This window comes from Artemia sp. Qi Xiang Cuo, chromosome 13 (assembly GCF_049724085.1).
Source record: "Artemia sp. Qi Xiang Cuo chromosome 13, ASM4972408v1, whole genome shotgun sequence".
Taxonomy (NCBI): domain Eukaryota; kingdom Metazoa; phylum Arthropoda; class Branchiopoda; order Anostraca; family Artemiidae; genus Artemia; species Artemia sp. Qi Xiang Cuo.
Window position 1 is genome coordinate 69,392,028 of NC_142806.1, and position 17,002 is coordinate 69,409,029.

Sequence of the window (17,002 nt, forward strand, 5' to 3'; positions counted from 1 at the left end):
CCTGAGTTTGCTTTCTCCAGTGTGTTTTCACAGTGATAAATTTATCCTTACAGTTTGGTAATACTGTGCTTATAAATGTGTATCTCCCATGTAACAAAAAACTATTTCCACTTTAAACATGTATATGAAAGCCTTGGCAAACCTTATGGCTATTCTTGTGTCTGTTGTATTGACTGGTTATGATTTCATAGTGGTTGGTGACTTCAACACATATATTACAAGTCATTCAGTTTGATCTGATATAGTTGTTGATGCTTTTTCAGCTTATAAAATAGTCGAGAAAAGTGTTGATTATCCATATATTCACCAATCTAGGAGTTTGTCTAATGTTGACCATGTAGTTTCCTTGCCAAATATTAATGTATCAACTGTTCTTGTTCATGAAGACAATCGTGATATTGACCACCTCCCGATTTTGTTCTCTGCTTCACTAGTCGTTTTTCGTTCTACTAGACCATTTACACAAAGTTCTAAGTGGTTTTACAGGAATAACTGGAGTAGAGCTAATTATGCACTTTATATTACTATGTTGTCCGCGTTATTGTGCTCTATAAAAGTTCCTTACCATTTGCTTCAAGTTACTGACCGTTTCTCAAATGATAAGCAGTCTCTAAATGAATATTATGATAAAATAATTTGGTGCTTAAAACAAGCAGAGGCAACTGCTGTTCTTCTAGAACAGATTGAAGTTAAAAAAAAAAAAAAAAAACAGAATGGGTTTTGGACCCAGAATTAAAGAATAAAGTTAAGTTTTGGCTACGAATATGGGTGTCTTGCGGTCAGCCAAGACACCCATATATTCATCCATTTTCCTTTAAATAGTATGATCAAATACTTTAGATAGTATTTGACTAAATAGTCATCCATTTTCCTTTAAATAGTATGATCAAATACTTTAGATAGTATTTGACTAAATAGTCAAATAGTCATCCATTTTCCTTTAAAGTATGACGTCTCCTCATTGTTCAAGTATTAACCCCCCCCCCCCTCTCTAATGGTGAACACTTTGAATGTAACTGCATATTTAGGTTCTTACGTTGTTTCAGCGTAGACTTGGCTACTGAAGAAAGGAAGAGGCTCAGGTTTGGAGGAGTTGTCTTTGATCTGAAGCAAAGTACCAAGCATGCTTATAAAAAACGTTTACGGCAGTCTAGGGTATCTGGTTTTGATTTTCCTGTGTTGAGAAAGGAGTGGTCTCATGTTCAAAATTTGGATATGCTTAGTAGTGATTTTTCTGAAAGTCCTATAGCAGTTCATACTTGGGTGTTGTATTATAATGATATTTTTGGCAAGGTGAACAGGGAAGTTGAAAAGCTTTTTAGTAACCTTCTTGAGTTGTGTTTGCCTAATCATATTTCTCAGAGTAATGTATTACCAGTTTCTACTGTTGATATTGGTCAAGCTATTAAGAAAATGCAATCTAGCTCTGTTGATCAAGACGGAATTTCTTCTTATCAAACCGTGGTGCACCATTTGGGACGCCACAAATGATGATTAACTATCATCACTGAAGCTGGCGGACACAGGATTGGTCCTATCGCTAGCAAGTGCGATTTAAGGTAATTTAAGGTAATCTAAAAGTAGTTTGGCCAACTTTGATAGATCACCTTCAGCTACTGTTTTAGATGTGTTTATCTACTTCTATGGTTCCCGACAGTTTTCTCGGCGGCACACCTCGGCTTTGAAGCATGAAAAAACTTCGTCAGAGCGTAGTTTTATTGACCAATTACTGTTTTGTGCAATCTTAGCAAAATTTTTAAATATAATCTTCTCCCTTTAATTTCAGAAAATGTTAATTTTGGTGAAAACCAATTTAGCTTTCAAAAAAGGCTGGGATGTCAGCATGCCCATTGTGTTCTAGCTTCCCTCCTGTTGCAATCTGTTAATAATAAATCTCCTCTGCATATCTGTGCTCTTGATCTTTCGAAAGCTTTCAATAGTATAGTCCACTCATATGCACTCTATTCACTGCTTTCCAATGATATTAACCTTTCTATTGTTGTTTTGTTACGGTACTGGTATTCTAACTCTTTTATTTGCGTAAAACGTAACGGAGTAGTTTCTGATTCAAAGGTGTTTCTTTGACGTAGGGTCGGTCAAGGTGGTGTGCTTTCTCCAACTATTTTTAAATTATTTATTTCCTATCCTTTCATCTTTGCCTTCGACTTTCATTTCTGATGGAATTGATGTCTCGTATCTTGCTTTTGCGGACGATGTTCTCCTTGTCAGTCATTCTAGGATTGGGTTCTCACATTCTGTCAGCTGGATATCAGACCAGTTAGGGCAGATTGGGCTTATGTTGAACGTTGATGAGTGCGAATATACTTCATTTAATTCGAGTGCGACTCTCCCACTTAACTGTGTTTTTTTATATATTCCCCGTGTCTCTTATTTTCAGTGGTTTAGTAGTCAAATTACTAATAGTCTAAAAACACTTGGGTTCTGACAGTTTCTAATGCAAAAAAAAAAAAAAAAAAAAAAAAAAAAAAAAAAAAAAAAAAATCAGATATGATATTCAAAAATTGTTGCAAATAGAGGGAGGTAGAAAAGCGCTTGGGAAATTATATTTTTCATTTTGTGATCATTCTATTCTTTTTTTATCTGGTTTTCTTCCAATTCTGAAGCCTAAAGATCTGAATTCTATCCGGACTTATTATTTTAAATTTTCTCGGTACCTTTTGTGCCTCCCTCCGTGGTTCCGGAACCGGCATCTAATATCGCGATTGGGCCTCCCTGATTTACGGGAAAAAGGGTCTGTGCTTCCGGGATAGCTGTCGTTATCTGCTGGTCTTACTGCGCACCATAATTCATGTCGTTTTATGTAAATAATTGTTAATTGTGCAAGTTTGCTTTTTTTTTTTTTTTTTTTTTTTTTTTTTTTTGTTCTTGATGTACCCCACTTCTTTTTTATAGTGGGTAATAAATAAATTATTATTGTTATTTATAGTCTATATTATATATATTCAAAGGGTTAATTGATTCTCAAATTCATCACTGTCAATTTAATATACAGGTAAATCAGTCAAACAGTTCGTGGCAACGAACTGTAAGTAAGGAGCGACCCGGCTCAATGGTAACCGAAACTCTAAAAAACAGAATTTTGGTACCAATAGATACATCAAAAGAATCAGATTTTAATTCTGATTTCAAAAATATAAGTTTCATCAAGTTTAACCTTACCCATCAAAAGTTACGCGCCTGAGAAAATTTGGCTGATTTTCGAAAAAAGGGGAAAAGACCCCCTAAAAGTTATAGAACCTTAATGAAATTCACACCATCATATTCAGCGTATCAGATAACTCTACTGCAGAGGTTTCAAGCTTCTATCTACAAAAATGTGGAATTTTGCATTTTTGCCAGAAGAAAGATCACGGGTGCGTGTTTATTTGTTTGTTTTTTGTTTTTTTTTCCCAGGGGTAATCGTATTGACCAAGTGGTCCTAGAATATCGTAAGAGGGCTCATTGGAACGAAAATTAAAAGTTCTCAGGAAGACATTTAATTAAACATTTTCAGGAAGAATTTTTTTCTGGTCAGGGGGGGGGGGAGGGGGCTAGAGGAGGGGGTTACTCGGGAGAATCTTTCCGTGGAGGATGTTTCTGTGGGGTAAGGGACATTTCTATGAAGGGGGCGCCGGATTTCCAAGCATTATTTAAAAAACGATCAGAAATTAAATTAAAAAAAAACAAGTACTTTCAACTGAAAGTAAAAAGCAACATTAGAACTTAAAATGAACAGAAATTATTAAGTATATGAGGGGTTTCTCCCCCTAGTCAATACTTAGCACTTTAAGCTACAGTTTTTTTTTAGTTCTTTCTAAAGAGCTATCTATTCTAATTAAACGGCCTTTGTGATTCAGGGGTTTGTGAATTAAATTTTTTGTAACTTTTAACGTAAAGAGCGTGGTATTGACTAAGGGGAGAACCCCATCATATACCTAATAACATATACGTAATAAAAAAAAAAACAATAAAAAAAACAAGCGATACGGCTCAATAGTAAGCGGAACTTTTAAAAACGGAACTTTGATGTCAATAAATGTATCAAAAGAATGGGCTTATAATGCTGATTCTAAATATATGAATTTTATTAAGTTTAGTATTACTCATCAAAGGCTACGAGCCTCAGAAAACTCACCTGATTTTTTAAAGAGGGGGAAACATCCCTAAAAGTGAAAAATTTTTAATGAAAATCACACCGTCAGATTCAGCGTATCAGAAAACCCTATAACATAGGTTTCAAGCTCATATATGCAAAAATCTGCAACTTTGTATTTTTTGCCAGAAGAAAAATATACGAATACAGAAGTTTGTTAAGTAATTTAATTTTTAAATTAAGTAAGAACCAAATTTAGATACAGCCATTTAGCAAAATAAAAGCAAAATTTTTATGCAAATCTTATTTACTTATTCAATGACGGTGAGCCAAAATAAAAGCTGTATTAACTAAAAAACGATCAGAAATTAAATAAAAAAAATAAGTTTTTTAAACTGAAAGCAAGGAGTGACATTAAAACTTAAAACGAACAGAAACTAGTCCTTATATGAAAGGGCCTATCCCCTCCTCACCACCTCACTCTCTACGCTAAAGTTTAACTCTGTCTCACAACTTTGTTTTTTAAAACAATAAAAAAACTTTAGCGTAAAGAGTGAGGCGTTGAGGAGGGGACAGCCCCTTTCATATACGGAATAATTTCTGTTCGTTTTAAGTTTTAATGTCGCTCCTTACTTTCAGTTTAAAAAACTTGTTTTTTTTTATTTAATTTTAAAAAGAGCCATGCTAAGAGAGGTATATAAGCCATATCTGAACAAAGAGAAAAAGACATCATCTTTGAGGGTCTGTAAAGGGCTTAAAATTGAATTTGCACCAAAAACAATTAATATATTTGGAAAGAGCATAAAAAAGGCATCAACTGGTATGTTCACTTTATTTGTAGGCCATTTATATAAATTATTTGATATTCATCCTTTCATGCACTCTTCTAAGCCCTAGAAATGAGGGAAGGGTAAAAATAAGAGCTTAATACCGTCTCCTAGGATATATTTTGGATGGTACTTATGTATTAAACGTGCTCCTTTATATAATGCTAAAGAAGTCGAGTTTTGGCTAATGCTAATGAAATGAAATAAAATAGGATGAATATATAATAGTTTTGAAACAAAATTGGGCTATATGAAAACCACGCCTTGTCTTGCATTACTCTATAGCGGTCTCTTGAATGGGTGGGTTTTTCGTGATTGGTTTCCAAAAGAGTACGTTTAATGCATAAGTACCTTCTGGACCAAAGAATCATTCCTAAAAGTCTTGTTTACTTAATTCAAAGGCTTTTGAAGAAAGTAAAAAAAAACCTTTGCCTAAAATCTTAGCTCTTTGTTAAAAAGGCATTCTTTACCTGTCTTTAAGCATTTGATAATGTGCTTAAATGCATTTTTACATTTACTTGAAATGGATTAATGTGTATCTTGTAGCATAGGCTATGTTTGGCCTCAAAATGGAATTTCAGGCTGCTCTCAAAACAAGATCTAAAACAAAAGACTTGTGACTGGATCAAACAGTTCGTGGTAACGAACTGTAAGTAAGGAGCGACCCGGCTAAATGGTAACCGAAACTCTAAAAACCGGAATTTTGGTACCAATACATGCATCAAAAGAATCAGATTTTAATTTTGACTTTAAATATATAAGTTTCATCAAGTTTAATTTTACCCATAAAAAGTTACGCGCCTGAGAAAATTGAGGAGGGGTTACTTGGGATAATCGTTCCGTGGAGGATGTTTCTTTGGGGTAAGGGACATTTCTATGAAGGGGGCGCCGGATTTCCAAGCATTATTTAAAAAACGATCAGAAATTAAATTAAAAAAAACAAGTTTTTTCAATTGAAAGTAAGAAGCAACATTAGAACTTAAAATTAACAGAAATTATTACGTATATGAGGGGGGTCTCCCCCAAGTCAATACCTCGCTCTTTACGCTATAGTTTTTTTAGTGCTTTCAAAAAAGCTATCTATTCTAATTAAACGGCCTTTGTGATTCAGGGGTGTGTGAACTAAAATTTTCTTTAACTTTTAACGTAAAGAGCGTGGTATTGACTAAGGGGAGAACCCCATCATATACGTAATAACATACGTAATAAAAAAAAAAAAACAAGCGATACGGCTCAATAGTAATCGAAACTTTTAAAAACGGAACTTTGATGTCAATAAATGTATCAAAAGAATGGGTTTATAATGCTGATTCTAAATATACAAATTTTGTTAAGTTTAGTATTACTCATCAAAGGCTACGAGCCTAAGAAAATTTACCCAATTTTTTAAAGAGGGGGGAAATATCCCCTAAAAGCGAACGAATTTTAATGAAAATCACACCGTCAGATTCAGCGTATCAGAAAACTCTATATAGAAAACATAGGTTTCAAGCTCATATCTTCAAAAATATGCCATTCTGTATTTTTTTTCAGAATAAAAATATACCACTATAGAAGTTCGTTACGTAAGTTAATTTCTAAATTACGTCAGAAACAAATTTAGAGACAGCCATTTAGCAAAAGAAAAGTAAAATTTTTATGCAAATTTTGTTTACTTATTCAATGACGGCGAGCCAAAATGAAAGCTGCATTAACTAAAAAACGATCAGAAATTAAGTAAAAAAAACAAGTTTTTTAAACTGAAAGTAAGGAGTGACATTAAAACTTAAAACGAACAGAAATTATTCCGTATATGAAAGGGGCTGTCCCCTCCTCAACGCCTCGCTCTTTGCGCTAAAGTTTGACTCTGTCTCACAACTTTATTTTTTAAAACAATAAAAAAATTTAGCGTAAAGAGCGAGGCGTTGAGGAGGGGACAGCCCCTTTCATATACGGAATAATTTCTGTTCGTTTTAAGTTTTAATGTCGCTCCTTACTTTCAGTTTAAAAAACTTGTTTTTTTTATTAAAGTCAGGGTTGTCATGGAAATGACAATTTTTTTCCTTTTTTTCTGAGGAGTTGATGTCCCTTGAGTGTTTATTTCATGGTGTATGGTTGTCTTCTCTGCGCTTTCACTCCCAGGTCTCAGGTATGGTCTCTTTTTAATTTTTTATGTTATTTGGCTATTGTCTCTTTTTGATTGTTGCGTATATTGTGTTTTTTTTTTTTTTTTTTTTTTTTTTTTTTTTTGTATCCCTGGCCGTGGAGCCTTTGGAGGGGAATAAGGGTATTGTATTTCCATTTTGTATTTATTGGTGGATAAACTCTGAACTCTGATCCTGTTGGAAGCCATTGCACCTTGGCATAAAAAGAGGGATTATTGAAGTAATTAAGCTTGGAGTAGTGTCAATAGTTGAGAGTTTTTGGTCTAAAATTCTTATCATTAGACCTAAAATCTATAATCGTTTTTAGGCCTACTGTTAAGAGAAAGAAATGAAAAGCGTCAAAACGAGTCTGCACAAGAATGTAGACAGGGCTTGTAGAAAAGTCAGACTATAAAAGCAATAGTAATTTGAAGCTATATATCAAGTAGGAACTTATTCAAGCATTAATATGTGATTATTAGTGTTTTCTTGTGTCATATATTTTTTCTTTTTGTTGGTTACTCTACTGTAAGTGGGTAATAAAATTATTATTATATATTTTTGTTTTTATCTACTTTAAAATCAGAATCCCCTGCTCAAGCATCAAAACTGACAATTGTTTATACCGAAAATTGTAAGTAAGAATTTCTGCTTCTATGCTGAAATAGGTTTATTTGCCAGAATTACTAGCAGTTATAAAATTGCTAGAAATAGTTGATGTGGTTCACATAAAAGCCCCCTGTAAACCCCTTTTGATGTTTGTTTGTGTCCTTATAGAGGAAGGGGTCTTCTCCTTATAATACTGCTCCTACACCAATAAAGTATTTGAAATAAAGTCTTATTGTAATTCAAATTTAAAACAAACATAAATTACTATCAATGAATTAGTGAGACCCGAAATGAATGAATACTAATATCAATGAATTACTATCAATTACCCGAAATGAATGAATACTAATATCAATGAATTACTATCAATTACCCGAAATGAATGAACACTAATATCAATGAATTACTATCAATTACCCGAAATGAATGAATACTAATATCAATGAATTACTATCAATTACCCGAAATGAATGAATACTAATATCAATGAATTACTATCAATTACCCGAAATGAATGAATACTAATATCAATGAATTACTATCAATTACCCGAAATGAATGAATACTAATATCAATTAATTACTATCAATTACCCGAAATGAATGAATAATTATATCAATGAATTACTATCAATTACCCGAAATGAATGAATACTAATATCAATGAATTACTATCAATTACCCGAAATGAATGAATACTAATATCAATGAATTAATATCAATTACCCGAAATGAATGAATACTAATATCAATGAATTAATATCAATTACACGAGATGAATGAATACTAATATCAATGAATTAATATCAATTACACGAAATGAATGAATACTAATATCAATGAATTACTATCAATTACCCGAAATGAATGAATAATTATATCAATGAATTACTATCAATTACCCGAAATGAATGAATACTAATATCAATGAATTACTATCAATTACCCGAAATGAATGAATACTAATATCAATGAATTACTATCAATTACCCGAAATGAATGAATACTAATATCAATGAATTAATATCAATTACCCGAAATGAATGAATACTAATATCAATGAATTACTATCAATTACCCGAAATGAATGAATACTAATATCAATGAATTACTATCAATTACCCGAAATGAATGAATACTAATATCAATGAATTAATATCAATTACCCGAAATGAATGAATACTAATATCAATGAATTACTATCAATTACCCGAAATGAATGAATACTAATATCAATGAATTACTATCAATTACCCGAAATGAATGAATACTAATATCAATGAATTAATATCAATTACCCGAAATGAATGAATACTAATATCAATGAATTACTATCAATTACCCGAAATGAATGAATACTAATATCAATGAATTACTATCAATTACCCGAAATGAATGAATACTAATATCAATGAATTAATATCAATTACCCGAAATGAATGAATAATAATATCAATGAATTACTATCAATTACCCGAAATGAATGAATACTAATATCAATGAATTACTGTCAATTACCCAAAATGAATGAATACTAAAATGAATAATCATGTTAAACTTACAACAAACAGAAGTCAACAAAAAGGCTTAGAGCTAACATCAAGAGCATCAGTTGAGCTTTACTAAAAACAATTTGTATTTCAAGCAGTTTGCTTTTATTTGTCATAACATAAAGAAAAGTGTTGTTTATACTTTACTAAAAACAGGTTTCATTTCAAACAGTGTGTTTTAATGTGTCATAACATCAAGAAAAACCTAACTGCAAAAATTATGTCTCAAGTCTAATCAATGTGTAGTCTACATGTAAGAGTGGTGCTACATGTCATCTTCCTTCCTTGTCAAAATCTTGAAACAGCTTGAGTTTTAAATATATTTAACTGAAAACGCAATTTATTGTGAACAGTGTGGATTTTATTTGCAGAAATATCAACAGAAAAAATAAGAAAAGAAAGAAAATCATAATAATAACCAATATTAATGAAAAGAACTAATGAAAGTAGTCTGATGCTAGTATATAATGATATTCATTGGTGGAAGGCTTGGTAATATTTTATATATTAATGTTTTAAAACAGAAATCATTTCAGACATATTTTGTTTTCAGTAAACAAATATATTCTGTTTTCAATCTGCTGTGATTACTATCTTTATAGTAATGCCCCCAAACAAAGAGTGAGACGGAGCGCGTTTCTCTGGGATTAGTGCCTCTCTTTCAGAAAAATAAAAAAAATCAGTGATCTAAATATTGACTTATATTGTATTGTATTTAGCTTTTCAGAACAAATTATCTAACCCTTTTATCTTGCACCACCTGAGGTCAATTATTCTCACCTTTTATAATTTTTATTATATATATTTGCTCATAAATTTTATTTGCTATCTTTTGTAAAACAAAAAACGTATTTTGGAGGCATGTCATGGCTATTTGCCAAAAATTTCGAACAATCTTAGTTTATAGGCTTTCTGTCAGTAATACGAGGGCTATTCAGAAACTAGGGAACGTTTCCGTCTGACGCAACTAGACACGCGGCGATCACGTATGTTTTGGTATGCGCGTGCTCGTAGCTTTAGTCGGTATCAAAGTATAATCACCTACGGAACAAGTACTGACATAACTCTCCAAAAGTGACCCCGCGTACCTCAGTGCCTCTAGACGCAAAATGTTGTACTACTTAATCGCTCCGAGCCAAATTACTTTGCTCCGGCTAATAATTATGCTAGAGTGTGATTCAGGCGACGAGTGACGTACTTATTCCGTGGTGATTATACTTTGGTTGCCAGGTTCGCATAGGTATACAAAGGGTCACTTTTTTTGTGTGGAGAGGATAGATTCTTTCAGTACTTGTTCCGTAGGTGATTACACTTTGGTCGGTATCCAGCCGTGAGAACGAGAAAATCTTTGCACTGCCCGTTTTCCCAATATTCCAATTTAAAATGTGCGCTGCAATTTCAAATCCCGCCAGTTGTGAAGTGCGGCCCGTAGTACGATTTTTGTTAGCAAAAAAACCGATAGAAATTCATCGGCAACTGTGCGAAGTGTATGGCAACGACGTAATGAATGGAAGTTCAGTGCGAAAATGATGCATCCGGTTTAAAAATGGCCGAACAAACGTGCATGATGAAGAGAGGAGTGGACGCCTGAGCATTGTGACAGACGATCTTCTCGCCAAAGTTGATGAGAGGATTTGTGGGACTCATTCAAATGGGAGATTTTCCCACATCCACCCTACAGTCCCGACCTAGCACCGAATGATTTTCACTTTTTCCCGAAGACGAATAACCGGCTAGCGACACAGCGTTTTGATGACGACGACGAGCTCCGAGCGTGCGTCAATGAGCGGATGAGATCGTAGGCGTCGGATTCTATGATGAAGAAATTTCGAAGCCTGTCCACCACAACGATAAGTGCCTTAATTTGTTTGGTGACTATGTAGAAAAGTAGCATTTTAGTCACTCTTTCGGATGTATATAATAAAATATTTTTCCTGTACCTAGTTTTTGTTTTATAACAAAACATTCCCTACTTTCTGAATAGCCTTCGTATTTAAGCAGCACTAGTATTATAATCCCAAAATGACTTTAGATATATGTGGAAACTGGCATTGGCAAAATCTATGTTTCGTATTTCTTTATGCACTGTATCTTAGACATATAGCGGTGATGAAAAGAAAAGAAAAAAAAACGAAGAAGAGCTACCCATGCAAAAAAGTGATTTTCCCAATTTATCCAGGTCGGGTACTGTAAGTTTCCTGTATGAGGGTTTCTGACAATAGTGAGTTCAATGGTATGCTTGTCGTTTTTATCTAATGCCATTTTTGATGTGTTTTAGGCTATCTTCTGAAATTCCCATAAATTTGTTTTTGCAATAAACTTTTACTATTAAGACTAATAATAGTTACCATTCCTGAATCAGATACAAATGGCATTTTTGTTTTATCACCAGAGAGTTTTCAAAACATGTTTTTAATATTTTTGTTATTTACTATGGGCCTTGTTTCTTTACTATGTTGCAGCTTTCCCTTCAACCATGATCTGTTAATGTTATGTTGAATACAATTTAGCATTTTACTCTTCTTTTTTTTTTTACAGTGAAATTGTTGTGCACAAATGGTGTGTAAACAGAGTCAAAATTCGAGAAGTTGTTGTTGTTTTTTTTTTTTTTTTTTTTTTTTTTTTTTTTTGAGCAGGAGGGACTTATGGACGAACTTTAGCAGAAATTCTTGCCTATCCTTGTTGCATGCAGAAAATGCTTATTTTGGAGGAAAGGGGATATGCCCTTTCAAAATATCGAAATTCAATGACAAAGTTCCTTATGCTTCCTGTAGAATTTTCTCATTTTGTACGTATTGACCACCCTCTATCATCCCCCAAACAAAATTTCATTAGCCAAGAGATTTTCTTGGAAGATGACAACTGTGAAAGCTCTGAACATGTCTAAGTACCTACCTATTTCTGACACATAATTGAGTCCTCCATTTTTCGAATGTCTATAGATTTTTAAGGCTTTAAACGGGGAGCTATTGCCCCATCAGCTTTGCACTAATTTGGTTACTGATGATCAGTTGCATGTGCTAATATGGTTTTCCTCAACTAATTTTTAAAATGTATATATTTCTAGGTACCAAGGAAAAGTAGGAGCTTACAATAGAGATTTTTGGGAAGAATCAGTTGAATGTCGGGTATTACAGGGGCTATCCAACATACCAAAGAAAACTGCCAAATTGAAAAATGAACTTCTTGATATTGACTTTATTAGAGGTTAGTCTCTATACCATTATTTATAATTATTATTGTTTTCAGTATTTATATATCACCATTATTGTTTTAGTGTAGTTGTGTCAACGTCTGTCATAGAGGTTCAAAACCAGGGTTTTCTCTTTGTCGCCCTTTTATTCCTTTATTTACGTTTTTGCAGAGGGTCCTGATCTTTGTAATGTAAAGCTGATTTTCGAGTTTTTTTTTTCCTGTCTATGTATGCAGCTAGCCTTATGCTGCATTATGTATTTAGCAGTTTGGGGACTTGCCCCCCTGATATGCTAAATTTTCTCGAATTTCTGGGGAACTCTTGTTCAAACTATCAAATAAATTTGTGTTCACCATTGAGCCTCCCCCACACGCCTGGAAAATTTGCTGTGTTAATAACAGGAATGTAGCAAAATGGAAATTAAAGTAATAATTGTTCAAAATTTCCTTTCTGCACTCTCCCATCCTAAAAAAAAGTTTTAAAAACTTTTTTTTTATACTTATTGTCAGATTGTCTCTGTTATTATATTTCCCTTTGATCAATTTTTTTTTGTTATGGACAAAACACGGTTCAAATTCGTTACAGCATTTCTGTTTTCCCTTGATTAGGTTTGAAAATTAATGTTAAGAAGGATAATGTTGATGTTAATTGAATGTTAATGTTAATGGTAATGTTAATTGAATAATATTGATCAAGTAGATAGTATTATTTACTTGGGTAGTGGTATTAGTTAAGATAGTGGTTGCAGTGAAAATGTTGAAAGTAGAATAGCCAAGGCCCAGGGAGTTTTTTCACTATTCAAAAAAACTTGGAAAATAAGTCTGCAAACCAAGATCGGAACATTGGAAGTTACAGTGATGACAAGCATGGTTTGTATGTGTGGTTTGGTCAATTATGGTTTTGAAACGTGGGCGTTTCGATAGAGAGGAGAGGACTAGTTTTATGTTTTCCAGAGGAATTGTCTGGGGAATTTTTCTAATAATCCCGGGAAATCTACATCCGCCATCCCCTTGGGATATTTCCCCCACAAAACATTCTACCAAGGAAGTTCCTTCCGCGTAAAATCCCCTCGGAAAATTTAATCCTTGCTGAAAACTACCCCGGGAAAATTTCCAGCGGAATATTCCATTTGGAAAATTCTGTTTAGCCTACTTTCAATTGCAAAGACTTCTTTTGAATTTAATTTTTTAATATTTTGAAATTTTGAATTTAACGGGGGTTCTATCCCATTTTCGAAGGTTGTAATGAGAGAAAGGTTTTGTTGGCCAGGACACGTTCTATGGATGAAGGATGACAGATTGCCAAAGATCATCCTTTTTGGCCAACCCTCTAGGGTCGGACGAAAAACAGGTGGTCCCCGAAAGGGCTGGGGAAAGATTTAAAGGAAAAGGAAACTTCTTGAGAGGGCGTAAAGAGGGAAAATTTAAATAGGTTGAGATGGAGGAGATGAGTATGCAGCTGTGTTGGCCTCTTTGCTTGGTGTTGCAGTGAGTTGTTAGTATTAATTGTAGTATTCAAATTTCTAGGAGGCGAGAAATTCTTTAACGTCTTAAGAAGCTTATACACAAATTACGAAAAGCATATTTCGCCTTTTTATGCATAAGACAATTAGAGGACAAATTCGTTTTTTTTAAGAGTCTCCTTATCGTAGCCAGCGCAATAGCGCTGCCTAAGTAAAGAGCAATGTGGGCACAATATATTATTTATTTATTTTTTGTTTAGACCAGGGCCCTTCGTACCGAAGGAGTTGTCGTAGAAATTTCAAAAATGGCTCAATCGATCGGGAATTGAAAGGGCTAATGCCCTTTTAATGATCAAAAGTGATTGGAGGGCAACTAACACCCCTCCCACGCCCACTATTTCCCCAAACACATCCAATCAAAATTTTGAGATAGCCATTCTGTTCAACGTAGTTGAAAGGTCCGGAAATTATGTCTTCAAGGATGACAACCCTCTCCCCCCTCCACAGCCCTCAGATCAAGTGTTGTAAGTTATCCCCTGGGGGCATATAAGGTTTATATAGGAAAGGTGATCGTATAAACCTCGGAGATGGCTCATTGGATTGGTAATAAGAAGTTTTGCGCCCTTTTTAAGATTCAGAGTGATCAGAGGACGGATACGCCCCCCCCCCGCCACACCTCATATTTCCCTCAAATGCGTCTGATAGAAATCTTGACATCGCCATTTGTTGTCTTAGGAACGGTGAAAAGAGCTCATTCGATTGGAAATTGAAAGGGCTAGTGCCTCTTTTAATAGAAGTGGTTGGAGGACAACTACCCCCCCTCTCACGCCCACCGTTTCCCCAAACACATCCAATAAACGAACAAAACTCAAAACGAGGAAAAATTAACATGAGTAGGACTGATAGCCCTTATGCTTTCTCAATACCAGAACACAATTTGTCCTTTACTGAAAACAAAATACGTTTGAAATGTTTTCACCTTTCTTACTTTCACTAACGAAAAATTATCAAAACCTTAAGGAAGAAATGTCATTATATGTCAATTAAACTGACAATCCACGGTCATTTGTTTTTTTTTTCTCACTAAAGGACAAATTGTGTTCTGGTCTCGAGAAAGCATGGGGGTTATCATTCCTACTCATGTTAATTTTTGCTTATTTTGAGTTTGACTCGGCTATTTATTGTAACTCTGTTTGTTTTGACTTTCATTTATTTATTGATAGTGATGTGTGGTAGTTTTACGCTTGGAAGATTATTTGACTTTATTTTTGCTCATTCTTGGCTTAATGGACCTCTTTAGTTTTTTTTAGGAAAACTTGTCTTGTTGAAAAAGTTTTTTGAAATTAATTAACAATTGTAAGAGGACTAGAAAAGAATAATCTGTAACATTACTTACCTATTAATGTAAAATTATTAAGTAATAAGAAATTAATTAACAATTATAAGAGGACTAGAAAAGACTAAGAATCTGTAAAAAGGCGTTGCTTCAATACTAAGATGATTAAAGAAAATATGATGTAATTTAGGATTATTAGCACTTTTGGCCTTTGTGACCCAAAATGAAAGGTCTTTATTACCATCAGGGGTAGCTGCAGCCTAGTAAAGAGCGACCCACAGCCCATAGTAACCAAAAGTTAAGAAACGCGTTTTGAAAAAAAAATGCCTAGTGAAAAAAAAATTCCATCTGTTACTGACTTAGGAATGGTGACTATTATTTCGATTTGTCTTAAAAGTAAAAGTTTATTGCGAAAAGAAATTTATGGTCATTTTGAAAAAAAGTCTGAAACCCCTTTAAAATGGAATCTACAATTGGAATCAGCACTGTCGAAAACCTAGTTAGGGGAATGTAAAAATAACCCTCTTTGAAGAACAAGGAAATGACTTTTTTGCATGGGTAGCACTTATCTCTCCTGTTTTTTTTTTTTTTTTTTTTTTTTCTAGTAGGGCTAAGGGGCGACCAGAATATCAAAGAGAGATATGTAATAGCTCATTTGAGGGGAAATTAAATTTGTAAGTGCCCTTTTTAAATGACCAAAAAGATTGGAGGGCACCTAGCCCCTCTCCCCCCAAAGTCATCTAATCAAAACTTCAAGATAGCCATCTTGTTTAACAAAGTTCAAATGTCTAATATCCATCGTTTTAGTGATGATATATGACCCTCCATAATCCCTGGGGAAAGGGATGTACTCTGTATTGAAATCTGACGTATTGATATCACGCGTATCGGTATGGGCGTACTGTTATTGGGTGTTTTGATATCCTCATTTTTAGTAGCTCATATAAAAGATATTGCTCATTTTTATGTCCTTCCCTCCTGCAAAATCCACCATCAGCAAGTTTCAAATGGCACTAAAAAACGGCATTTTGGGTGCCTTGTGTCTAGTAGAAAAGCTGGGGCTAGTGCGCTACCAGAACTTTTTAGAGTGACGTTTAATGGCTCGTTTGAAAGCTGTTACTCATATTTAGGTGATTTTTATCAAGTCTACCATCCATGAGTGTGATATAGCACTAAAAACAGGGGCGTAATTTCGTCAAAACCCTGGGGGGGGGGCAAAGGTGGACCAAACTTTCCCAGACCAAGTGAAAATGTCAGTGAGAATAAAACATTAGCCTTATAGTACCATAAATGCAAAGAATTACTAAAGAAAACTGGCCTGTTTCTCTGAATTCTGTAGGCTTATATTAGTTTTGGCAAGATTTTTGAAGAAACTAAATTTCATCGGGGGGGGGGGGGTAAACTGGGGTCCGAAGGAGGCAGTTGCCCCCCGCCCCGTATAAAATTATGCCCTGACAAAAAAGCACTTTTGGTGTCACTTCTTAAGTAGATACTGAAAATATTGCAAACATATAAGTAAAATCTAGCCTACAAGCAAATTCATCGAAATGATTTTGCACCGATCTTTTATGTAATTATCTTAACTTTTAGTTACGGTACTATGTGCCGTAATTTGTTCTTTACTAGGTTTTAGCTATATCCGATGAAACTAGCATAGGCCCCATTTATAATGAACTGTATCGGTTCTTTATGTAGCTCTTTTTCGATATTAAATAAAAAAAAACAAGTTTTTTAAACTGAAAGTAAGGAGCGACATTAAAACTTAAAACGAACAGAAATTATTCCGTATATGAAAGGGGCTGTCCCCTCC

At 34.0% G+C, this 17,002-nt stretch overlaps 1 protein-coding gene across 3 annotated transcripts in view; it reads left to right on the forward strand.

The window, feature by feature from the left end:
- Window positions 1-17,002, forward strand: part of phtf (putative homeodomain transcription factor) — a 171,564-nt gene that overhangs the window by 6,044 nt on the left and 148,518 nt on the right. For all 3 annotated transcript variants that reach the window (XM_089098552.1, XM_089098549.1, XM_089098550.1), the window contains exon 2: window positions 12,269-12,408. In XM_089098552.1, coding sequence (XP_088954678.1) covers window positions 12,269-12,408 — 140 coding nt within the window. The remainder of the gene's footprint in view (window positions 1-12,268; window positions 12,409-17,002) is intronic.